General features: G+C 37.3%; 1 protein-coding gene across 1 annotated transcript in view; it reads left to right on the top strand.

Moving 5' to 3' along the window:
* The first annotated feature begins 2,654 nt into the window (after positions 1 to 2,654).
* The window catches only part of LOC113108949 (FERM, ARHGEF and pleckstrin domain-containing protein 1), a 60,530-nt gene continuing 35,650 nt past the window's right edge, over positions 2,655 to 27,534 (top strand). Inside the window, exons 1-13 of the mRNA XM_026272391.1 lie at positions 2,655 to 2,841; positions 5,005 to 5,192; positions 16,450 to 16,554; positions 16,821 to 16,863; positions 17,044 to 17,122; positions 17,200 to 17,297; positions 19,439 to 19,553; positions 20,096 to 20,243; positions 20,328 to 20,423; positions 20,504 to 20,670; positions 22,095 to 22,163; positions 22,249 to 22,321; positions 26,812 to 26,989. Of these exons, the coding sequence (XP_026128176.1) occupies positions 5,022 to 5,192; positions 16,450 to 16,554; positions 16,821 to 16,863; positions 17,044 to 17,122; positions 17,200 to 17,297; positions 19,439 to 19,553; positions 20,096 to 20,243; positions 20,328 to 20,423; positions 20,504 to 20,670; positions 22,095 to 22,163; positions 22,249 to 22,321; positions 26,812 to 26,989 (1,342 nt within the window). The 5' untranslated portion in view covers positions 2,655 to 2,841; positions 5,005 to 5,021. The remainder of the gene's footprint in view (positions 2,842 to 5,004; positions 5,193 to 16,449; positions 16,555 to 16,820; positions 16,864 to 17,043; positions 17,123 to 17,199; positions 17,298 to 19,438; positions 19,554 to 20,095; positions 20,244 to 20,327; positions 20,424 to 20,503; positions 20,671 to 22,094; positions 22,164 to 22,248; positions 22,322 to 26,811; positions 26,990 to 27,534) is intronic.

Raw genomic sequence — 27,534 nt, 5'->3', positions numbered from 1 at the left:
GCCCCTCTCAAGACTGTCAGCGAGCTCCGTCTGGGAGCCCCATGAAGCACGTCGCCACTCTGCCTCGGCACGAGCGGGACCCAATCCGCGAGGACCAGATGCTGAACTCTCTTCCCTCGAGAAGAGAGCCCGACGAGATCGGAGCGTTCTCATAGGAAGACGCTCACAATTTGCACAGGACGCTCCCTCAAGAGCATCCTGTGCGTGCTCTTCACACAAACAGTACACACACATCTCGTGAGTGTCACCCAGCGACAAATATCTTGGGCACGGGTCAGCACAGGACTTGCCTTAGATGTGTGTTTCATTTTCGCTGTAAGCAGACATTTAAATCAAGCAAAACAGTCCCTGAAGACGAAAAGAATAATGTCATGGTTTCAAGGTGCCCTTTTTATATATCCAGGTCGCACGCTCATCATTCAAGCTGATGATTCACGGCTGTCGCCGGTCAGCATGATTTCTGTGAGTTGATATTTGATTTCAGACACCTGTCATGCCTGAGGCGTTCCCCATAACGTCGATGACGAAACGTTTGACTAGTAGCTTACTGTACCTTTAAAATATAAGCCATACTCTATATACTAAAAAATGGTTGAGTATGGTATCATGCTGCACTCATGCATAAACTGGAAAATCTATGTGAAGAGTGGGCTGCTGTTTTATGGGGTAAATATTTTCCGTCGGACCTGGACTCTCTGCCCACTCACTGGACACAGGAATGCAGGGAACAGCAGCCAAGAGAGGACATGGGAAATGGACAGAGGACATAAGAGCACAGCAGTGAGGGGGAGATTCACACACCAGCATGAGACTTATTGCTGGGTGCCATGGAAACCACATGGCAACACATGCTGCCAATTTCACACTCTAATTTGCAGTGATTTGATTGGCCAAAAATAGTTGGTGGGGGAAGATACGGACACACACCATCTATCAGCATCCATCAGGACGCATGTACACCTACACTTAGCTGTCTGTCAGATGTCAGATGCAGCATACTCACTGTGATCCATGGCACACATGTTCAGGGACAATCTCTCCTGAGAAACCTGCTTTATAAAAGCCATAAAGACACAAAACTGCCCACAGATTTTAGTTTTTGTGTGTATGTTCATATCAGGTTTAAAGGTCCTTTGATGATCAAGGCATGTGTTCATTAGCCTGAACAGGTTTATTTTGCAAAAATGAATGCAGGATCTATATTATACCACTTTTTTGCTGTTTAACTTTATTTATTTAATCACTTAAAGACATTCAACAGGTTTAATTAACCAAGAAGTATCCAAGAGAAATTAAGCATTGGCAAGGAAACACTCAGGAAGAGGTAAAGGAAAAGCAGAACATGTCTAGATCCAAATATGCAGGCTACCATTAGACCCCTGACTGACAGAGAAACAGGGTTGATTATATATTAGGATTAAATTAATCATATGGAGCTAAATTATTAAACATTTTGATCTAACTATGATTCATATTAACAGTTTCTAAAGGAATTTAAAGGAATAGTTCATCCAAAAAAAGAGAATTTGCTAAAATGTGCTTACCATCTTTTAAGATGTAGATGGGTTTGAAATTCAACATTACTGCTTGATCACTAATGAATCCTCTGCGGTGAATGGATTTCCGTCAGAATAAGAGTCCAAACAGTTGATAAGAACATCACAATAATCCACACAACTCCAGTCCATCAGTTAATGTCTTGTGAAGTACAAACTGTGTTTGTAAGAAACAAATCCATAATTAAGATTTTTTACTTCATACCAATGCGAGTCCATATCCATAATTTTGCTTTCTCTGGTCGTCTAGTCTGAATCAGGAGAGAAATCTGCACAGTTCAAGCGCTATTTACAAGGTAAATCAGTTCTAAACATATATGCCAGTGAATGTGAGAGGGAATGGACTTTTTTATAGGAAGTGTTGTTATGGATTATGGACTCAAATTTTCAAAGTTTGAAGTTAAAAAAATGCCTTGATGGATTCATGTAAAGCCACGCATCTTTTCACAAGACATTAACTGATGGACTGGAGTGGTGTGGATTACATTTACGCTTAATCACATTTAGCAGACGCTTTTATCCAAAGTTACAAATGAGAACAATAGAAGCAATCAGACCAGAACAACAACAGTACTTGCTTTAAAATACTTTTAAAATACACAAATTTTGAAATAAATTGAAACTAAATATAACCTTACTTTTAAAGAAGATTTTAGTATTTTAATGTGACACAAACAGGCCACATTTTTATGGCTTTAAGTTTTAGCAGTTTATAATTTTTTGACCCCATTATGTAGAAACGGTCTAATGTAATGCATATAGGCTCATTGTTTTTTCTGTGAGTGACTGTATCTTACGAAAAATAACCATGGTTTTATTATAGTAAAACTGTAGTAACCCATGGTTTTTTGGCGTATTGACTGCCATTTGTAAAACCATTGATTTACTACAAATACCATGGTTAAACTATGGTTAATATAGCAAAACCATGGTTAATTTGTGGGTACCATGGTTTAACTACAGTAACCATGGTTTTTTGGTTTTATTTGTAGGAAAACCATGGTTAATTTTCGTAGACTGCGTTACGGTGCTTCTCTCTGCAGATGGCAGCGTCTGAGCGCACATCTCGTGGCTGCGAGCTCTCGTGTTTTGGTCGGGTCTGTGCTGTGCTGTGCTGTGCTCAGTCAGTGTAATCTCTGTCTCTCCAACCGGCAGACATGGCGACCTCGAGGACGCTCGTATGCTCCACAACACGCTGCGTCTGAAACGGCTCCGCAGCATCACCGTCGCGCTCGGCGCATTCGTGGACAGACGCACACTTGCACACAGCGGATTTATAATCGGGGTAAGCGTTTGGATTCTTCTTCTCATTCACAGAGGTGTTCTGTGCTCGGAAGAGATTAAGGGGTAAATCTAGCCACAGATTTGAGCCTGAGAACTGACGTGACATTGCACCGCTCCGTTATATTTCCATTCTGCACCGACGCGTTCTGCCAGGTTATTATGAGTCCATTCACTTGATGAAGACCAGTGCGAAAGGCATATCGAAATAACCTATTTCTCTACAAGGACATTGACATTAGACGTCAATTGACCTGTTCTGCGCTTTGTTCAGTTACACCGACTGTGCGCGCGCGACGCGACGCTATGGACGCTCCAGTTCTGTTTTACAGTCTGAAGCCAAATGAGCTGTAAATATGACATGTGTGCATTTAGTGTCATCTGTTCTTAAATAGACAATGGAAAGTCGATTTAGAATTGAAATGGTTTTCATTCATTTCTTGCACCTGATTGAACGCTGAGGTGAGGTGACGCGCAGCCGCGACGCGACGCAACGCGTGTGGAACGCGCACTGAAATAATAAAGCGCTCCATACACGATCAATTCTGAAATCTTCCACGTTTAGTTCATTTTAATGTTGAAAGAACACGAAAGCAGTTTATTTGAATTGTGAGCTGTGGAGGTTATGAAGGTAAACAAAGGCGAATGAATTCAGGGTAAGGTCCGTTTTGTGTTCCACGTATAAAAGGATATCAACTTCCCAGCGTTTTTTCTCAGCATTTGGTCTCTGTTTTCTTGATTAAATATTGTGGCTTTTTGTTAAATCATAATTTTAGCTATCCTGATGTGTTATGCATGTGGCATTTGATTTCCCAGCCAAACAAAAGACACCAGTGTCTGAAGATGTACTTGCATCACCATCGGTGCCGATGATTTTTCCAGGGCTTTTGGGGCATTCCTGAATGGATGGAATTTTTTAAACACTACTGGCGAAGCACTGGCTGTGTTTCTCCTGGTGGATTTGGTTTTTGCTGGCACTGGTCTGATCTTTCATCCTCCCCCTCTGAATAACCCCTGAGAGCAGATCCATGCTTTATTGCTTCTCTCCGAGGTGTTTTATTGATAGTAGGGCTAGCCTGTAAAACTAAACACCCCAGTTAATATCACAGGTCTATAATATCAGTCTATTTTTACCATGCACTTTGATTTATTTAAATCTACTTTTATAAACAGCACAGATATTAATTATATTGTTCATGTACATACAAACAGTGGAGAGACTAGACTTTATTAATAAAGTGCAATCTTTATTTTTATCTATCCTAAGATAAATTAATCAAACCTCTCTTTTTATTGATTGTAGCCTATAAAACTAAACAGCCCAGTTTTTATCACAGGTCTGTTTTACAAATCACTTTGATTTATTTAAATCTACTTTTTTATAAACAGCTTATTATTAATATATTAATTATATTGTTAATGTAAATGCAAACAGTGTAGAAACTAGTGCCTGTATTTAATTAATAAAGTATGAATGCTTTATTTATTTATTTTTGTCTATCCTAAGATAAAATAATAAAACCTCTCTGGCAAGTAAATTGGCCTCAGGCACAAAAATAAACAATACTGTCATATTACTGTCAGGAAGACAAAAAAAAGCCCTATTTCCTGGGGTTTCTTTTATATATACAGGGATATATGAGCACAGACCAGTGAATATCTTGAATATTGAAGATCGCTTAGATAAAGGTTATTGCGTATGAGAAGTGCAGGTCACATATGGTTATCGGATCCACAGAGATCAGTGTTTGTTGTTTCATATTTTCCTCTTGACTGCACCCTCTGTCAGTCTCTCAGCTTCTCCCTTTCTCTCTTTTCCGGTCTCTTTTCCTCCCCTCTGTTTCTCATGCTGACCCTTGGTTTAGAAATCATGACATCAGTGCCCTGGCATGTGTGATAAACACTGAAAATGATGGGAACAGAGATGGTGAGAAGTTGGATCAGCGTAATAGGCTCATTGAGCACAAAATCTACAGACCAAAAAGACTGTAATTTTAAGCTTCACATAGCTGTCGAGAACCATCAGTGTCAAAGCACAACTTCTGCATTTTCATATGTGCAATGAGTAATTATCACTATCCTTATGGGACATTTGGCAACGACAAAACCTGATCATACACACACAGTTTCGGTCAGAGTGTGATGTGTATGTGTCTGTTGTGTGCAGGCTGAGCCAGGAAGACCATGGTGGAACAGGGCCAAACATCGTTGGCGGGACAGAGGTTAGGGGCACCAGAGACTCTGGGGATCAGCACCCTGGAGCCCGGACACAAACCACCTGCTATGCCACCTGGACGCCTGGTGCCCATCAGAGTCGTGCTGCTGGATGACTCAGAAGAGATCTTCGACATATCAGTGAGTTCATATATACAATAAAACTCTGCTGTTGTGTAAAAAAAAAAAAAAAACACAGAGACTCTTCTTGCTGGATATAAAAGGCCTCTTCAGACCAACATGAATGATCGGTACGATTTTGGCATTCTCAGAATGAAGTTATTTTCCTTGTTTAGGGTGAAAAAAAATTTTTTGCAGTGATATACTGTTAGCAAACATCCTGATGCCATTCAGACTTCTGAGAGCAGCATATGTAAATATGCACAGCAAGCTTTCCTCTAATACGACAAATACATGACAAAAGTGACAGGGGTGAGAAAGCAGCAGTTAAGAAAGCATCTGAACATGGCCTTGCACCAGCTCTGCAATTTTCATGTAACAAGTTGTGTTTATTTATATAGCGCTTTATACAATATATTGCTTTAAAGAAAGCTGCTTTATAATATTAAACATGAGTAAAATAGTATCAGTGTCACTTTAAATTATAATAACATCTGTTTTGTAAGGGAATAGTTCCTTGTTAAAGAAGTTGGAGCGCTAGAGCCACACCTAACTATTACATCATCACCACGGAAGAACTTTTCTGGAAAGTTTTTTACTCCCGATACAAACTCCAAATAAACTCCATTTCGGTCTAATTTTGGACAAAATTAAGTTCGTTCTTCGATTTCAGTTCCAGTATATCATCAACTTAATGTGTAAAAATCTGTAGAATGGCTAAATAAACTGTGTAATGTATTGGCTTTGAAAATGTTTAATTACTTTCATCCATAGCGCAAGCTGAGGTTTATGACAATTATTGTTTTAATAGCAGATGTCAACAAGAGAAAGAATGGGCCTTAATATTGAATTTTTTTTATATATTTTTTTATTACTATTCATACCTGATAGCAAAAGGCATTTAGACACTGATTGCTGTCTGTCATGGAGAACATGCTGGCACTTGATCTGATTGGAGGAATATTTGTCATTTTCATATTAGAAACATTCATAAGCATCTCTACTGAACATGATTGTGATTATTAATAGATTTTGTTGAGCTGGTTTTATTAGCTGCAGGTGTGAGTGAGACTTATTTGTGAAGGAATGTTAGAGTGTTTCATGAAGGTGTTTTGCTATTCTGTGGATAAATATAGAGCATGCCTTTGCAAACCAAATCTAAAATTATATGTTTTTTTTTTTTCTTGTAACCTGCAACACTGCAGGACTGTGAAACCACAGAGAGCTGAGAGGTATTGTTCTAAGGTTTGCTTGGCTGGGGTTCAGCTGCTCTGGGTTCAACACACACACACACACACACACACACACCTAGGTGAATATGACTTTCTTCTTTCAGATGAATTCAGTTATTTTAAAAATCGTCTTTGATCTTTCAAGCTGTTTGATGCCACTCAGCGGGTGTTCCACTGCATTGGTTCATGAGAAGTTTAATAAAAAGCTCATCCATTTAAAAAAAAGAGTCTCACAGGGCTCCAGGGTGTGAACAAAGCCCATCTGTAGTATCTGTAGTGTAGAATCGATCTGTTTTTGAAGAAAAAATATCCATATTCAAAATATAATGATGATCAAGCAGCATACAGCAGTTTGTACATTTTGACCAGTTGATGGGAAAAAACATTCTTAAAATGCATTCCAAACTCTGCAATAATTTGTAATATATAATTATCCACGGTATTTAGAAGTGCCCACGATAACAATATTGTGCATATTCATTACTGTGATTTATCGCAAATACCGGCACATGTTTAATCCAATTAAAAGTGTGTTTTCAACAAACTAACAGAAGTAGATTTGTTTTCTTTGTTGGAAACTTTTAAATGACAAAGTGTAATTGTTGTCATTATAAATATAAATTTGTCCATGGCTACGGGGGAGAATCATAGATTGTGGGTCACATTCAACAGTCACAAACTTTAGATTTATTTAAACAAATAACAAGCAAAATCAAATCCCTATGAGCATGTGAACAGTTCTGTAGCATTTTAAAATGGTGGCTTAATGTACTAAGACACTGATGCTAAAAGACATGCAGATGAGCCAGAATATCAACGTGACATTAAACGTAAAGCGTTTTCCTCTTTTTAGAATACTTTAATGAAGAAAGTGCTTGTGGATTAAGACAGTGATATTTCCTAAAGTTCATATTTTGAGTTTATCTGTTTTCTGCACATATTATGCTTTATTAGTAAGATGTATGTTCTGCCTCAGTGCATTAATCGCATTCTTTTTATGAGAGGAAAATACTTAACGTGTAAATAAACGCATTGCTTTCACATTTTGAGCATATTTGCATATCAGCACACAGTATTTGCTTTACGAATTTGTCTTTATCACTGTCTTGGTACATTGAGCTACTTTAAGCATTTTAGAAAGTCTCCTGTTCAAGTTCTGCTAATTCACAAGCCAAGTGAGAGTCATGCCTGCAAAGAAGGTAATGTTAACTATTAAACCAACAAAATCAAAACGTTCAAAAACACACAGCAATGAGATTCTTTCATTGAGCGAGAGTGAGTGGGTTTAATCAGTGATGTCAACAGATTTGAGCGTCTTCTCTGCGACATCCTTCTTTCCCTTGGTGTTTTTACACATAGAAAGGGTGAAAAAACATATTGCATTGTCCAGTTTTCTCTCTGAATGATGATCTAAGTTTCTATTGCAATTCTCGATGCAGCATGAATGACATGCAACGCTTAACATGTCAACCCTCTTGATTTTGCAGACTTTGATGTAATATCATTGGGTCGGTAAGATGTTTTTATGTTTTTGATAAAAAGAAATACTACAAGCACAGTAATATTATGAAATAATACTGTATTTTAAAATAACTGAAATCTATTCAGTATATGTTAAAATGCAATATATTCATGTGATATATAAAAGTCAGTTTGCAAAAACGGTAATACTTTTTCTTCAGTATTTAATGTAATTCGATGCATCCTTTGTTGAATTAATGTATATACAGTCATTGCAAATATATTGGCCCCCTTGGTAAATATGATCAAAGAAGGCTGTGAAAATTAATCTGCATTGTTAATTCTTTTGCTCTTTTATTTAAAAAAAAATCACAAAAATATATCCTTTCATTGGATAATAAGAATTCAAAATGGGGGGAAATATTATTATGAAATAAATGTTTTTCTCTAATACACATTGGCCACAATTGATGGCACCCTTTTATTAAATTCTTTTTGAAAGCTCCATTTTCCAGTTTAACAGCTCAAAACTGTCTCCTATATAATGCCTGATGAGGTTAGATAACACCTCACAAGAGATCAGAGACCATTCCTTCATCCAGAATCACTCCAGCCCTTCAGATTCCCAGCTTCTCCTCTTCAGTTCACTCCTCTCATTTTCTGTAGGGTTCAGGTCAGAGGACTGGAAGGGCTATAGCAGAAGCTTGGTTTTGAGCTCAGTGATTTCTTTATCTGCTGGTATTTGATATAATCCATGATGCCATGTGTCTAAACAAGATGTCCAGGACCTCCAGCAGTTTACAGTTTACCAGGTTACTTTTTATCTCTGTGTTCACCAAACCCATCTTGAGTGTTTGCTTCTATAAACCTCATTTTTTAGTTTCATCTGATCATAGAAGCCCGTCCAATTTGAAGTCGTGTCTGATAACTGAATATGCTTTAGTTTGTTTTTGGATGAGCTAGGAGAATCTTTCTTGTAACCCTCCCAAACAACATGTGTTGATGTAGGTGCTGTTTGACAATTTTTTAAAGGTTTTCTGAACTATTACAACCAGCTGTGATCCTTGGAGAGTCTTTAGCTACTCAAACTCTCCTTCTCACCAAACATTAGAAAGATATAGACACACGTCCTCTTCCAGGCAGATTCATAACATTTTATGTTGATCGAGAATTCTTAATTATTGTCTTGATGGTGGAAATGGGAATTTTCACTGCTCTAGCTCTTTTCTTAAAGCCACTTCACTAATTAGTGAAGCTCAATTATCTTTTGCTGCACATCAGAAATATATTTTTTGGTTTTTCTCATTGTGATGAATGATTAAGGGATTTTGGGATACATTTTTGTGAAAAAAAAAAAGATCAAAAGGATTAACAATGCAGATGAATTTTCACAGCCTTCTTTGATCATATTTACCGGTTCAGGTGCATTATTGGCACATTGCTATTTTGAGGAACTGAAAATAGACTGCGCCTTGACCAACTCTAACCTGGTCTAAAGTCTGGCGCAATGTTTTTTTTTTTGTTTGTATTTTACATTTTGTAGGGTTTTTTTATGTTATTTTAAAGAGCACATTAGTAATATGCACCTATAGGAGGGTGCACAATGCGCATACATTTTGCTTATTAAACACACTTATTATTAGTCATTAAGAGAATAGGGACAATCCGTTTAGACCATGTGTCCGGGCGTGCCAACCGTTTTCCCATTGTGCGCTTTAGACCATGTGCTTAGATCGTTAAAATAAGACACGTTAAGTTTAACACTGCAATTTGATGAGTTTCATTTTAATATGCCTCTGGCCATAGAGCTTTTTAGATGGATGCTGAGGCTTTTAGGTCGGGTACAATCTGCGATCTCTGGCCCAGTTCATTCACTGCCTTTCATGGTTAAAATACGAGAGTTTTCTGCCATCTGGCAACCCGGGGTGTTGAAATTCTATTGGGTAAACTGGCAGTGGGTGGAGTCACACAGACCAAAATAAAAACAGACATTTTGACACAGAACACACATTTCAAAGTAGATTAACTGGCTTGCAGTGTTGCTTTTTTTGAGAAACAAGTGTGAACCTGTTTCCTAAATATCTGCAACCATATTATGACGTTTAATGCTTTAGTACAGTCAGAAATGACATAAAGTACCTTGTTTTGGCTGTTTAATAGTAATGACTGCCATATACTGTCTTGTGCATGACATGTTTTTTTTAATTAAAAATTAAATTACATTTATGCATTTATCAGATGCTTTTATCCAAAGCGACATACAGTGCATTCAGGCTATCGATTTTTACCTATCATGTGTTAATCTTGCTCAAGCATTGTGCCAGTGAGATTCCCATCATGAAGGCTCACCCTTGACTGAAGTGTGTGTTGATTCTTGATCACGTGTGCTGTGTTTGTGTGAGAGCTCAAGCTCTGTCTGAGTGAAGATGATGAAAGTCCCTGATGAGGGTGTTATTCTTCCTTCGTCCATACTGTTTCGATCAATATCTCCGTTAGTGCTATAATGAACTGAATAAACACTGGTCTGAGACTGAGTCATATTCACTGACACATCAAACTGACTCCGTTAGTATCAGTATGTGGTCTTTCTGTCTCTCTCTCGTTTTATTCTTATTTTTCTCTTTTTGCAATATACATTGTGATAAATTGTGAATTGTGATGCATATTGTATCACCCAATTCATGCCAATACACAGCCATAGTTTTCTTAGGCCTGTTTTGGACTAAAATGACTACAAAATAAGAATAACTGTCTATATTTTAAAACAGTAAACCATCAAGTCAGAGTAAAGAGCAGCATTGTTTGTCAATTTACTCTCATGTAAATATCTTAAATGAACCAAATTATTCTCAGACATCTAACCAGTGTATTGTGAATTGTATTATTTCATGTTTACCTCAGCACTGAAAAAGATAAAACAGGTCACTAACACACATCCACACAAACTTCCAGTGTCTCTTCCTACTGACCTTCATCTCGCTGGTGAGGAGCTACACATTTTAGATGTGAAACTAGGACATCTTGCCAACAAATACAACCCTGTTCATACACTCACACGTAGGTGAGAGAAAATCTTAAAGAAGCAGCTGTCAGAAAAGTGCTTTTAGGGCCAGATTTACACCAGCGCAAACCATCTTTTGGTGTTAAAATAGTACAGTCATGTTTTACTAAAGATAAAAGAATTAGTGCTGAAAAGGCTTGGACACAGTTATTTTTTTTGCCTGACCTTTAGGGGTGTGCACGGATAGTCGAACATTCGAATATTTATTCTACTCCAAATATTTTTAAAATAACTATTTTCTGTTTGACTATGTTTTGTAAATGTATTTAAATAAATTTATGTCTGTGATGTAATTTTTCTGTGATTTAATTTTCAGAAACTACTTACTTTTTACTCCGTTCTTCTTCAACTTTGATGAATAGAAAGTTCAAAACAACAGCATTTATTTGAAATAGAAAACATTTGTAACATTATAAATGTCTTTTCTGTCTCTTTTCATTTTGACATCACATTTCTTGTTTACTAGCTGAATAATGTGATTCTGTTGTTTATATAAATGTTTGTTCATGAATATTTTGCTTAATATATAAAATCATAAAAGCAGAACAAACTATAAAAAGAAAAAAAAAATAGGCCACTTTCTTGAGTTATTTGCTGAAAGGCTCCAGTTGACATCATGATTAATGGCGCATTAAGTGCAACATTATTTTAATAGTTTAATAGAAGGAGTTTTGATGCTAGCAGGCTTGATGCAGTTTTTCTCATATATGGAGAAGTTGGGAATACAGGCCTTAGGACTTAAAAATGTGCATAAAATATAGACTGTTAAATCTGCAGTTATTAATGAAGCAATTAACATACTGCAATGATGAAAACTAATAAGGACACTTCTTCTGTTTATTTTTATGTCGCCTTCTACAGTTTTTGGGTGATTAGGTAATTCAGCTGTAAATTCAATTCACGCTATTAGTTAAGCAAGAAGTTGAGTAATTTCAAACAGATGGTTAACTGTTTTTTGGGGAATTTAAATATGATACCAGCCGTGTGGAGCAAGAGTGAAGTCTGCATGTTCATTACGTGTTTGGAGTGAAATATAATAATGTCACAGTTCTATTGTGTTGATTTGGTCATGTCTCAGGGAAGGACTAACGTTCCTCTCTCTCTTTATTTGTCATGCTCTGAAACACAAAGATCATCTCATGGGCCGTGATGAAAGCAATGCATCTTGTTTTTGACCACAGTCATTCTGACTCTCATTTTGCTTTGCACAGTATAATTTGATGTGAAAATCCAGCAATTATCTCACATTCTTTGGGTCAATATCAATTTAGGGTGCCTTTTTGTGTCTTGTACATAAATAACTCACTTCTCATGATAATTTAAACATAAAAATAACTATGAAAGGGTGTGTTATATTAGGCTATATAAGTTTTTATATTCATAACAAAAGCATTACTTGGCTCTTTAGATACGTTTTCTATATATTTTTTTCATTTTGTGTAAGAGGATATGTGTAATAGCGCTATGTTCCATGAACTGCTCATTAAATTTGAATGATAGTAAAATATTGTCAAATCATAAAACATACAGTTTTGTTCTCCTATTAGTGTTTCGTTAAATAAGAGATTTCTCAGTGTGTGTATTGATCATTTGGTTATAAAAAACGATATTTGCATTTAATAAAAAAGATGAGTTTGTCTTTGTCCCTGTATGGTTGTCCACCCTGTCGTATTGGGGAATCTGCCCCTTTAAGAGAAGGCCATCCCCTTTAGTGACATCAGCACCACAGATTTTTAATCTCTTCAGTGGCAGGAATCTCAACAGCTGAGGTGAGCAAGTTGGTGACTTTTAAACTGACAAATTTTCTTTGTCTGAGTTTGCTTACTTGCTTTGCCAAAGCTTAACATGTCCACCCTGTTGGCATAAAATATGACAGAAGTGATTTGAATACAGTATTTTCAAAAGATCTAAGTTTATACAAAATTATCTTCAACATCCAGACTAAATATCTAGCTAGTCATAGTTTGCTGTAAGCTAATATTCTAATTGAAGCTCAAAAAAAAAATGTCCACCTTGTCGGCCACTTAGACTCGATAGGGGAGAACATTCACATGACAGGGTGGACATAGCATTCATTTGTAGTCAATATTGCATAAATTCAAATAATGGAGGGGGGGAGGGCTGGGGTTGGGGTATATCAATGTGATTGAGGATGTAATTTATTTATTGTCATTATATGCTTTTTTCGAAGTTGAATAAATGTTTAATTGTCATATTTTTTCATGCATGCATTTTTGTGTGTTCTGCATTAAGTTTCAACCCTATCATGTGCTGATCCACCCTGTCATCTTGATATTTTACAAAATTCTAAATAATAATTCAATCATATCTATATAATTAAGTTTTTTCCGTAGCAAGGTGTGGGGGCAATAATATCCAAATATCACAGTTTTATCCAAATAAGAATAAAAATACATGTGCAAATTGTAAGAGCTTCTTTAAAATCACATGGTTTACATAAAATCTTTTATATGTTGATAATTCGAAAGTAGACAAATAACCCTGTTTAGGAAAGGGACATAATACATTTCAGGAAATATAATTTGCATCTTAATTTTGCAATGAAAACGTAATTAACAGTAATGTATAAGGTGGACATTTCTTATGGTTTATATATATATATATATATATATATATATATATATATATATATATATATATATATATATATATATATATATATATATATATATATATATATATATATATAATGGCCCATAATAGTACTTCAGTGTTTATTATATATGACATGACATAAAGTGAAATTCAGGGAAATTAAAAGTTTTTGAGTATTTTGAGGGTTGAAAGGCAAGTTTTGAATTTTTTCTGACATACTTTCTGCCAACATTACATAAATAACAGATATTTCCTGGGAATCTTTGCAATTATTGATTTTTACAATGTGTTTTTAGCTTTAAAAAGTATATCTTGCTGGAAATGTATTGCTAGTCACTGGCATATATATATATCGGATCCATAAGTACACTTAAGTCACTTTTTATATCATTAATATTATATTATCTGCAAGTTCATTTTTTTTCATACATTTTACATATACATAATACATTTTAAGATTTGATTTTAAGTGGAAATACATTACAATTAAATGTACTTCTTTTTCACAGGGGAGATCCACATGAAAATGCAGACTCAGTTTTAATCCATTCACAGGTTGATTTTATCATTTTGCCCAATCAATGTTGGAAAGGACTAATTACTAATTTTATTAAGGTTTTCTTTTTAAGAATGTAGTTGTAATTGCATCTTGTTTACTTACTTCATTTATTTAAACAGTGTTGCATTTGCAGTGTGTTTTCCATGTGTGTGTGTTGGTGTGGGGTTGCGTGTGTGTGATGTGATCTGTAATGACATATCGTTAAGGCAGATGCAAACATGGCAAAGGCAATCTGTCCTCCTGACACAATAGAGCAGTGACTAAATCAGACCATTTACTGTTTTTGTGTCTGTACACGATTCTCTTTGGAAAATGTCTCAGATCTTGCAAACCAAGAGGGCTGAACAAATGTTTCAGGGTGATTTTCCACCGACTGAACACTGGTTTCTGCAGGGCTGAGTTAATGAATAGACTACACACACACACACACACACACACACACACACATGCCTGTGGCATTTTCACCCGCTTCTGTTGTCTTGTGACCTCTCAGTAATTGACTTGGCTCATGTAAACTAGAGATAATGGGTCAGTTCTGTTTGTAAAGTGAAAGACAAAGACATAGAGAGACACTGTGACTAAAAAAGTTTTAAATATTGTGGCTTTTAATCCATGTCTTGCATTAATGTCATCTATGTGCTAGTGTTATATATATATATTCACAGTCCTTGTCTTCCGGAATTTTTTATACAGTATATGAAAAATAAAAAGTGAAATTTTGTCATTATACCAACTTAAAAGTTTTAAAGTGTCTTTCAAATCATGTTTTAAAAATATTGTCCATGGTGTACAGAAGTACACTTATTTTGATGTGTTGACTAACATACTAAAGTAGATTGTTATTTTAACTGTAGTGTGATATTTAATTTTACATACAGTATACTTGATTTCTTCTTTTAAAGTATATTTTTATGCTCTCCAGTTTTTAAAGGTATGCTGAAGTGTACTTCCTTTCACTCAGAGAAACCATTTCATGAAGTCTTTAAGATATAAGTGCACAGACCACGATAATTACATTCACTCTCAAATATTTTCCATTTGATTTTTGTGCGTGTTCATTTTACCGACAGGGACCTGAATAATAATAGCCAGGCAGCTATTTTAAGAACTATCTCTTTGTTTTCCACCCTCTTCTGCTATTCTGTTCAGCTTTCCTTTCTGATGCTCTTTCCCTTGTGACATTTTTTTTTTTTTTTTTTTTTTTAGCAATTATGAGCTCTGTCTCTTTACCACTTTCTCTCTTTATGATGTGTCTCTTTGGAGTGAGATGAGGAGTTACTAATCTTGCCCCCTGGTTATGATAACCATGGCAACCGTGCGATCTTCCGTGGGAACCAGATGGAATGTTCATCGAGATGGAATGTTTCAGATCTCTCTGTCATTGCTGCAGATATTCGCTCAGACTTGTGTTTCCTCAGAAGGGGGCGGGGCTAAATGTGGTACTCATGATGTCAGTGTATTGTTAGGGCAGTCAGTCTGAGCTGTTGTAGAACAGGACAGATTCTAACAAGCAGTAAATTCTATTCATTCTCTGTTCCTGTCCTACATATTTGATGACCATCAACAATACGCTCCGTGGGTTATTTGGAGTTGATTTCTCGTGTTGCACTACACATGTCCATCAGATCTCATTTGCCAAAAATTCTGTTCTGATTGTAATTTTAAAATGTCTAGAATGCTGATTTTTCCTAATCAAAAATAAGTGTGCTTGGTATAACTATTCACTATTAACTAGTTGCTTATTAGCATGTACATTTCTAGCAAATTGGCTGTTTATCAGTACTTATAAAGCACATATTAATGCTTTATTCTGCCTGACCTTATTCTAGATCCCTTAACCCTAAACTTAACATCTACAACGACTGCCTTGCTCACTATCAGTAAGCAGCAAATTAGAAGTTTATTGATGGAAAACTCTGTTAATATTGAATATGTGTTCCCTAATCTAAAGTGTCTCCGTCTCTTAATTCATATCCAATGTGAACTAATAGTGTACATCAGATCTTTAAAGAATATATATATTAAACTTGTTCTTAAAGAGAGACACTTTCATTCTGTATCGTAAAAAACTTTAGCACACTTTAAAAAATGGCACTTTGTAATGTCCAAATAAAGGTTTTCAAATAATGTTTTAATAAATTTTTATCATTCTTTAGAGAAGTACTTATATTTTGATGTGGCGACTAACACACTAAATGCAATAGTTCTTTTTGAATGCTGTGCTTCAGGTTCTTTAATAGTCCTCGTTTGGAGCACCTTAGATTCAGAAGCAAAGGAGTTTAAGAGGTTTTGACCTCAAGCCTAATTCGTTCTAACTAGTAAATCATCAGTGTGTTTTGTTGTTAACAGCACCGAGCATCGGGCCGGGTTCTGTTCGATATGGTCTGCTTGCATCTGAATCTAATTGAGGGCGATTACTTTGGCCTGGAGTTCCAGAGCCACCACAGAAAAACGGTAAGTCAGATTTAATTTTTTAATCCAAATACAGTCATAATAAAAAAGAAAATTGGACAATTTTCCACCATTTATCTGAGCAATATTATTAAACAAGTAGATTTTTGTTGCTGTAAGAGCTCAATCGTTGTTGTTAATATGTCAGCGAGTTTCTGAAATGCAGTTGTTGTGGTGCATTTGTGTAAGCTGAGGCTGTGTTGTACAAGGCCTGTTTAAAGATCTGTGTGTCAGTCAGACTCATCTCTGCTGTGTGCTCTACTCCACAGGTTTGGCTGGATTTACTAAAGCCCATTAGAAAGCAGATCACACGTAAGAGGCCTCACTGCTGTGTGTGTGTGTGTGTGTGTGTAAGAGAAAGAGTTTAGTATCTCTATGATTTCCAAAAGACATACTAGTCTCTTTTTTAAATGATCTGAGTCTAACACATTCATGCTAGGCTTATATAAAGTGTGTTTGTGTGTGTGTGTGTGTGTGTGTGTGTGTGTCCAGGGCCCAAGCACACCGTCCTTCGGTTTGTTGTGAAATTCTTCCCTCCTGATCATTCGCTGCTGTTGGAGGAGCTGACCAGGTGAGGCCATCCCTCAGCTCATTCCCTGAGGCTCTCTTGTGTCTCTCACATGTGCTAATATGCCTGTTTTCTCTCAGGTACTTGTTTGCGCTGCAGGTGAGGCAGGATCTGGCCAGCGGACGTCTCACGTGTAGCGACGCCAGCGCTGCTCTTTTGGTCTCTCATATCATCCAGTGTGAGTTATGCTGACTGTGACTGTGTCGGGTCAAAGTGATACAGCCTTAAATGCACTATAGTGAAAAATTCATATACTAAAATGTATTTGAAATGCATCTATTTCATGTTAAGTATACTACAAATACATTTGCAAGTTTATGTCCTTAATAGAAATACCCTGAAGTAGTACTTTTAGTATACTAAACTGGTATACTTAAAGTCTGCTCAATTGGAACGACTAGTTTTGTACTTAATGCGTTTTATTTGTGTGTGGAAGCAGTGCTGATGTCCAAAGTAACTAAAGTGGAACTATTGCACTTTAAATATCTTGTATTTAAAGACCGAAATTATGCAAAGATCGTACAGTCCTCATCAATAGTGACATTAAAACACATTTTAGGCTTAACATTAAGAAATGTCCATTGGCACTGTATTTCTAAAGAACATAGTTATCTGTTGCTTTAAAAAATGAATACAGTTTGTTCCCTATTAATTTATAGTACTATATAGTATAACACATAAGTGCAAACGCATACTGTAATCCAACTGGACAATCGTTCAGTAAAAGGTCATAAAGCTATGGCCATGTATGTTAATATTTTTATACATCCTGTTCATTCTCTTTTTCTGTCTTTAGCTGGGTTTCCATCACCCTGCTTTTATGTGCGGAAATGCTGAATTCTGAATAAAAATGCCTTGATTCAAAATGTTTTTATGCTCACTTGAGCTGGTTTTTGACTTGTGCGAAAAAGGGTTCATGCGAATAATCATTTTGCAAATAAATTCCCTCACGCGCATCGAAAAAGTCATGTGACTTTGCACTATGGACGATAAATCCTGACTAACCAGTGGACCGATTTCATTCCACAGCATCTCAAATGTTATACACTCAAAAAAATTTACTTTCACCTTTGCCAATTTTACTTAATCCGTTCATGTTATGATTACTTAAAAAAATTTATTTAACAATGGGAACTTGATTTAATCTAGTTCATTCAACAAAAAAGTGTGTATTGTCAGCTTTACTTAAAAATTATTTATTCAGCCAACATAACATTGTTGCATAAAAGTAACAGATTAATGAAACCAACACAGACTTGCATCTCATTGGCTGAGGATTTCTGCAGTGTATTATGGGTAATTGTTATTCTGTCACCCTCTTGGAGAAGTGTAGCACCATTAGATAGGTAGATGAGTAATACGATTTATAGAAATGAAGTTGTTCTAATAAGTTTTAGAACAAAACAAAAAAAAACAAATGGTTTGAAATGTTGCTTTGTGTTTCAATTATGTTTTTGATATAATTGATAAGTAATTGAATGGAGAGTAATATTAATCAGCTGCTCATGGTCCTAATGCAAGGGGGTGGCATTCCTAAAATGGCATTATTTAAATTTTATGTCATCATTATTTAACATTTTCAGGTACAATTAACTCATTTGTTGTTTTTTGACTCTATTAAGGTTTGTTAAGTTTAATTAAACTTATTTTGTAAAATGCACTTAATTATTAAAAACATTGTCCAAAACATTGCAAATTAGTTGGGCTGACACTATTAAATTAAGCTTTGCCCAACCATAGTAAATAAGTTGAATCAACCTTAATAAATTAAGTTGACCCAACGTAAGTACATTAAATTGGAGTAAAATAATTGCATAATGCTGAAATAAAGCAAATTAATCATGTGGAAATCCTTTCCATGATTTTTTTATGTTCGTTCAAAGAGTTATTTTTTGAGTGTATGGTCACTCAGAAATGCCCGGGCAAAGTCTGTCATCAAAGTATTTCTGTTTAATTGCCTCCCATAACTGTAAAACGACTACGTTCCCAAACAGCAGCATCCACCTCTGAAAGCAGTTGGCACATTCATCTGATGTGCAGATAATTGTGAAGTAATTTATTTTATATAGGAAAATGATTATATTCAAGGGCTTCTCCTACTTTTCTTAGTGATGTATGGTGCCAGTTTATCAGGAAGTGATGATTTTGTTCTGTTGGATGGAAACGCTGCCTGTTTGAAAATGTTTTGTGCAATATTCCAATTTTGCGCACATATTAAATTTGCAACTTTGGATGGAAACCCAGCTACTGTCTTCTATCACTGTCAAGTCATTGACTCATAGTGAACCTGTGTGTGTGTGTGTGTGTGTGTTTATTTAGCTGAGATTGGGGATTTTGAAGAAACTCAGTGTAGACAGCATCTACTTAACACCAACTACATCCCTGACCAGATGGCCCTGATGGACAAAATCATGGAGTTTCACCATAAACACATGTGAGTCTCCCAAACAAAACACTTTGGAAAATTACAGTAGATCACCGACATTTGATTTTCCTGTTGAAAGAAAAAAAAAACAGCATATGCTGGTTAGGTATGTTTTGAAGCATGGCAGCAACTATATATGTGCAGCTAGCTCCTGCTCAGGACCAGCTCAAGACCAATTAAGGACCTTGCTTCAAAACATACCTCACCAGCATATGCAGTTTTGTTTTTGTTTTGTTTTTCAAAAATGTTGATTATGCATTTCATCTGGAAGTATGCTCTGGTAGAGCATTGCGTTAGCAAGCAAGCTAGCACAAGGTTGCGGGTTCGATTCCCCGGGAACACATGATAGGTAAAAATTGATAGCCTGAATGCACTGTAAGTCGCTTTGAATAAAAGCTTCTGCTAAATGCAAAAATTTAATTTAATTTAAGTAATTTTCAACAATTTGTTCACCAATTTGAATCAAAATGATCTAACCTTTAAAGTAGAGTATAGCATATAGCAAAAGACCAGCCAGTGTTATAACTTGTGTTTGTGTGTGTGTATATAAGTGGACAGACGCCAGCAGAGTCAGATTACCGGTTGCTGGAGGTGACGTGCAGGTTGGAGATGTACGGCATCCGACTCCATCCTGCTAAAGACAGAGAAGGAACCAAACTCAGTCTGGCTGTAGCACACGGCGGCGTCCTCGTGTTTCAGGTGCATGCGATGCAATCACACACTCTCTCTCACACACACAGGCATACATGAACAACAGCATGACATGAGTGGTGTTTTACTCAGGGACACAACAGGATCAACAACTTCAACTGGTCTAAAATCCGCAAGCTGAGTTTCAAGAGAAGGAGGTTCCTTATCAAACTAAGAGCAGATCCTAGTGTGAGTTTCCTGTAGTATATTAAGCTCTCATTTATCATGTCGAATTGTAACGTGGAGTCTCTGTCTGTCTTGTCCTGTAGGAGAATGTTAATCACGATACTCTAGAGTTCTTGATGGCGAGTCGGGACTACTGTAAAATGTTTTGGAAGGTCTGTGTGGAATATCACGCCTTCTTCAGACTCTTTGAGGAGCCCAGACCCAAACCCAAACCGGTGCTGTTCAGCCGGGGCTCTTCCTTCAGGTTCAGGTACTCAGCTGATCAAAGGTTTTTGGTGACATTTATATATGTGAATTTGTCTGTAGCTGATGTGTGAACCCTTAACTTAACTGTATTGCATGCGCACTTGTAGTGTACTTCAAATCTTAAAAGGGGGGTGAAATGCTATTTCATGCATACTGAGTTTTTTACACTGTTAAAGAGTTGGATTCCCATGCTAAACATGGACAAAGTTTCAAAAATTAAGTTGTACGTTTGAAGGAGTATTTTTGTTCCCACAATACTCCTTCCGGTTTGTAACAAGTTTCGGAAAGTTTTTTTTCGAGTATGGCTCTGTGTGACGTTAGATGGAGCGGAATTTCCTTATGGGTCCTGAGGGCACTTCTGCCGGAAGAGCGCGCGCTCCCGTATAGCGAGGCTGATCACAGACATTTCACTGATCAGAGCGATTCACTGATCAGAGCGATTCACTGATCAGAGCGAGAGCATCGCGAAAAGTCACAAAAGAAGTGTGTTTTTGGTTGCCAGGGCAAGACAACCCTGCACAGATTACCAAAAAAAACAGCATTAAGGGACCAGTGGATGGAGTTTATTTTTACAGAGCATCAACGGAGTTGCGCAAGTGTTTTTGTTTGTTCCCTGCATTTCGAAGATGCTTGTTCACAAGGCCCAGTTTGACGACGGATTTGCACATCGTTTATTTCTTAAGGATGATGCAATCCCAAGGAAAAAGGGTCACGATCGTGTGTTGGAACCGCAGGTAGTGAGTAAAACTGCTTCAAATATCTCTGCCTCCTTGTTAGTGCGTCCGCCTCCCATGCCAGAGACCCAGGTTCGAGCCCCGCTCGGAGCGAGTCGTTGCTGCTGCTGCTTTCGTTCAGTTTCAGCCTCTGGATCTGATTCTGGATCATAAATAAATGGCTGAATCTGACTGTTAGCCATGGTTTGTTTTGGATGATGGTTTTTTCCCTCACGGTAATGTCACAACTTCCACATGCTCTCAACGCAAAAGCCTATTCGCGCTCGTGATTCTTTAGCTCCGCCCACACGTCACGCCTCCAGCCGGTCGTGTTTTTCCGGGAAAAATCGGTACAGACTATCTTTCTCTTATGAATATAATAACACTAAAGACTTTTTGGATTTATGAAGGATGCAGTACTACTCTATAGGTACTCAAGATTAACAGGATATTGAGGGAAAACGAGCATTTCACCCCCCCTTTAAAGTATTTTTTCAGCTGTACTTGCGTTTAATGTAATATTAATTATATAAAAGGCAACTTAAGTGTACTTTAAGAGAGTACAATCGTTATGTTTTAATATTTCTTGTGTCATGCTTTACAGAAATACACTTATTTTGAAGCACGTCAAGTACTTGATTTTAATTTGAATTATTTTGCTCTTGTCAAAATGTTGTGTAATCCAGTTGGACTAATTACCCCCTCTTCTCTGCAGTGGTCGGACACAGAAGCAGGTGATAGATTACGTGAAGGAAAATGAGTTTAAAAAACTGCCCTTTGATAGGTGAGCCTGATCTGAACCCTTTAAGATTTAATTAGTGTAAGGCTGTGTGGTTCATTATTTGTGTGTTTGTTGTTCTGTCTTTCAGGAAACATAGTCGAGTGCAGTACAACAGCAGTCTGTCACCTCTGCGATCTGCAAAGCACCAAGTGCCAAATCAAGTTAGTGTCTTCACATATAAATGTTTTCAAGCCATTTCTAATTAAGATAGATGTTTAATAAGGAATATTTTGGGTTCAGCACAACTTAAGCTCACTCTAAAGCATTTGCTGCATAATGGCATTATGTTGAACAGCAAATACTTTAGAAATGGATGGATAAATGAAATTAAATATTAAAAGTGCGTTTAGAAGTCTAATGCTAATTTAAAAAGTTATATACATAAGAAATATATTCTAAACTGTACTCTAAAAATATATATTTTAAAGGGGTTCATAAGCTGCATTTTTACTTATTGTCTACTTTTCAACTGTATAAATCCACTTACAATGTTATCAAGATTATTATATGAAAAAAATAATATCATCATAATTTAGAGGATTTTTTTCTGTCTGTTTCGTCCCCTTCTCATCAGAACGCTGTGTTTTAATAGATGCGGCGGATTGTAGACAGAGAAGTAAACGCCCACTTTTGTGATTGGCTAATAGTTGGGTATATTTGACAGCCTACATGCTTCACAGATGGTCGCTGATGGAATTTAGGTTACAAATGCATTAATGCTCAGTACATATCAAATTATCTGTAAGAAGAGACAAAGCAATAGTGATCACGTAATAAAAACAGTTACTCACACTTGTGTTATTAAATATGGGAATACCTAAGATTAATGAATGTTCAGAAGAATTTTAATTGGCAGTTAATGTTAACTAATGAATTAGCTAATGTTAACTAATGAAGCCCTAATGTAAAGTGTGAATGAACAATAAAGAATCAAAACACTTCCAAACAATATCTAGGGCATGTTGTAGTCCATATTAAAATTAAAAGAAAAAGTTTGAAAATAAATAGCCTATGAAGTCTTAATATTATTAAGTATTTGGCTGATGAATACCATAGCAAATCCACAAATATGAATGGCTATTTAAATCTATTTAAATATGTTTTAGAAAGTAGAGCAGCTGCTTTATTTATGGGGTTTCCAGAGTAAAGGCCGCATTTTCTGCAGTTTAGCGCCATCTGCTGTCAGAGAGTGAATGTGCTTTTATTCAGCACGTCTCTCATTTGTTCCCCCATGTGCTTCTCATGCGTGCTTGTTTACATCAGAGCACAGATGCATCTTTCAAGCAGCATACAAGCTGTGCATTCTGACCAGTTGATGGGAAAAGTATTCTTAAATGCATTGCAAATTCTGAATAATTTGTAATATATAGTTATTCACGGTATTTAGAAGTGCCCACGATAACAATATCGTGCATATTCACCACTGTGATATCGCATTACCGAATAACGGCAAATGTCTACTTGTTTCTGCATAGATCTGCGTTCTCTAGTTACTTACAATTCCTGTGCGAATCCGTGGGCGGGGCTAAATAGGCAGTTCTGTAGAAGCAGGCGTTGATCTTCGTCGGAGGCGTTGCTAATCCACACTATTACATCATGGAACATGAGTGGAACATTCCACAAGCTGTCGCTCTGGCAGATCAGATTCAGTAAAAGCTGACTAACGGAAAAAAACTTTTGAGTCCTGAAATTTACTGGATGTTTTTATAGTACAATGACCTCTTATGTTGAAAGATCAAGGGAACTTTGATTTCTCAGCTCATGACACTTTTAATTATGTATGGCCTCAATGAGAAGCCTCACACTTATTGACCATTGTCAGGGAGAGATGCACATAATGAGGTAAATGAGGATCCAAAGTCTTTAATAATCTACGTAGTGGTACTCTCATAGGGTGAAGACAGAAACACACATACACATCGACGAGACCGGACAACCAAACACTGAACTGAATGCAACTTATAAGAACAATTTTAATGACAAGACACACCTGAACATAATGAAACAATAACCATGGGACACGGAACACATGGAGGGAAAACACAACATAATGAGTCCAGGGGCATGACAGGTAGATAATTTGATAGGTATTTAAATTGATAGATAATTAGCCAATGGAAGTTTTATCATGATTTACCATCAGAGATAATAGGAGAATTAGCTCAATGGCTGAAGAAAGAGAAAATGTCTGAAGCCAGAAGAACGAAAAACTAAAATAATCATAAACATCAGCATACTATAAAAAAGGTGGAAACATTTGACTGAGAAAATCCTGAGTAGCAATGCCCAAATTGCTTCTTTTTGGTTGGATAAAAAAGGGAATTAATTACCGTGTAATCCGCTTTCTAAAACTCATTAGTACTATGCCGCTTTTCCACTGCGTGGTATGACTCTGCTTGGCACAGCTCAGTATGATATGGCATGGGTCGGCTCAGCACAGTTTGCTTTAACTCTGCAGTTTAGTATCGCTTTAGAGTTGGCGGGATTATTCACATGTCATTATAGTTGCGCTGCTTTTACTGCCACGACTCCTAAAAAAACTTTTTCATTTTGCATCGCCCCATCAAGCTCTTGTTGTATCCGCTCATTGGATACGCAAAAGTACCAGGTACCAGGTACTGTACCCAATGGAAAACCCCCCAGAAGTGAACCGTACCAACCCGTACCTTGCTATACCATGCAGTGGGAAAGCGCCATTAAAGTAATTTACAAAAACCTCAGAGACGGTCATGCTGATCCATGCAACAGATGACAGTGAAGCATCTAACACTATAAAGTACACAAAGAACAGTAACACTAAAAACTACTGAATGCTCATTTAAATTAGTATAATATGTAATGATTAAAATTAATGAATGACCGAAACAATAGACTGGGTCCTAGAGGAGCCTAGTGAATAGCCGCATTTCCACTGTTGGGCCAGTGCGAGCCAGGGCTTAAAATGGGCCGGGCAGGGCTCATAGTCTCGGGCCAGTAGCACCGAGGCCAGAATAGTGCAGGGTTTCCACAGTCAGGGCCTGAAGCTCCGCTGCGCTTCACTAAAACCCGTCCTTTACACGCCTCTCAGGAACAACGTCACGCAACCCCATCATCATTTCAGCAACAAAGAGAAGTTATCAGAAAACTAATTAGAATTGAATCACTGGAACGCGATCACAAAAACGAACATGATAAAATCGGGCGTTTGTTTGCATGTTTTGGTAATTTTTCAAATTCAAAAGCATCGATGTTTTACTATAGAATAAATGATACATTGATCATAATGAATTAATTTATCAGGATTCAAAATTAATCACACTGAAATAAATTGATTTATATTTTATTCATTTTTAACGCTTATGAAAATAGCCTGCTTATTCAGTCGAGTCTGTTTCTGTTTATTTGTAGCCACAGTAGGCTATACGTCACATTAAGAATGAATGATAATATCTTTATTTTTATTAAAGCTCCCGAACAAAAACATTATTATATTTTTATGATAGGAAACGTGGAGCTATAACTATCGAGACGAGATTTATGACAGATAATATAAGTTACTAAATAAATACACGATTGTGATAGAGAATAAGAAGCTGACGTCTGATTTCTCCTGGTTGCGTTTACCATGTTTACTATGGTAACGTTAATGTTTAGCGTGCATAGTCTTTTACATCGCTTATAAATATTTCTGCCTTGTTTAGTGATTATAATCCACATCGGATCAAGTTATTTCAAACACTCGCTGCTGACTAAGAGTGGGTTTTGAGCTCAACTTATTTTTAAAAGTCTTTAATACTGGTGTTAAAGCTGTTATTTTTCTGAAATGATCCGCGGCTGACGGTCTCCAGACGTGGAGAAACTCCACCTTTGTTCATAACCCCTCCTCTAGCCACAGCTGGCCTACTTTGGCCCAAGGTTTTCGTCTGGCCAAAAAACCTGGCCGTTGGCCCCGAGGAAGCCCCAACGAGGCACGATCAAGCCCCGGAAGTGACAGTGGAAACGCGACTGGCCCTGGCACGCACTAGCACGCCCGCTTTAAGCCTGACAGTGGAAACGTGGCTGTCTTTGGCTTAAGGGCCTGGCATCCTGAAGCTTTGGAGGCTGCAGGGCAATGATCCCAGCGGTCCAGTTTATAATCCAGCCCTGGCAAGAATAGCAGAAAGGGTTCTGATGTAACTATCTGAAATCTACTATTCACACAGAGCAAATTCCACCCTTAACCAACCTGCTGGCATTACCAGAGGTTCATCCACATACAAGTGCATCTCAATAAATTAGAATGTCGTGGAAAAGGTAATTTATTTCAGTAATTCAATTCAAATTGTGAAACTTGTGTATTCAATAAATGCAATGCACATAGACTGAACTAGTTTAAGTCGTTGGTACTTTTAATTGTGATGATATTGGCTCAAATTTAACAAAAACCCACCACGTCTGTGTGCATTGGATGTACCCTTATGTATCGTTTTGTGGTCAAAGGTAACATTACTGCTTCTTCACCTTCTGGAATGCTGGCCCCTAGACTTCATTTGTAATTGCACTGCTGTTCATGACAAGTTGATTAATTTCAGTGATTGGTAGCCCATGACTCATGTAGAACCTAGAATACTCTGGAACCTGTAATGTGCAGGTAATGATGAAAGACTCATTTCCTTCTCTCTTCTGCCCTCAGGCTGTCAAGCAGAGCTGGGAGGGCTCATTTTTAGTAAGCTCAGAAGATTCTGCGATAATAAGACCATGTGGAAACTCCTCTCCATCGACTCAGCGCAACGGATGCAGTGACCAAACGTACACCATTCAGGAGGACAGCAGAAGCCTGGCAGCCAAGCAGCAGCCCGTTGATCAAGCAGGTCTGGCGTCCCGTGCAGCTAAAGGCAGCAGCTCATCCATCCCGTACATTGACTGCAGTGATGCAGAGTTTAGCGAACAGGAAGTCAGAGGTCGGGTCAGCAGGTCACACTCGCACACACGCGATGGCAACAGTGACAGCGCTTATGGCACTGGGTTTGGTTTGCCCCGGTCACACCAGCAGGAAAGATACTTGGGCAATTTCATGCAGAGAGAGTCTCCGCCTCTTTCTCCTGTAAGCCAAGGCACAAGCACTGCTCACAGCTACCCAAGCCCCTCCTCTCCAAATAAAAGTGCTAACATTTTCGAGTCGCCATTTTTTGGAGGCAGGGTACGTGGGCCGCTTCATAGCACACTAATGGAAGAGTTGGCCGCAAAAAGCTCCTTAAACCATCACACAGGCACCCGAAGCCTGACCTCTAGCCCCGCCCCCTCCTCGATTCACAGGACCAGCTCACTAAGCTACGCCCAGTATAATGGACACACCGGGCGGAGCTTTAGTTCAAAAACAAGACAGGAGGAAAGAGGGGGGCTATTTAGTAGCTGC

Source organism: Carassius auratus, chromosome 9 (assembly GCF_003368295.1).
Source record: "Carassius auratus strain Wakin chromosome 9, ASM336829v1, whole genome shotgun sequence".
Taxonomy (NCBI): domain Eukaryota; kingdom Metazoa; phylum Chordata; class Actinopteri; order Cypriniformes; family Cyprinidae; genus Carassius; species Carassius auratus.
This window is presented reverse-complemented; position numbering and strand designations above follow the sequence as displayed.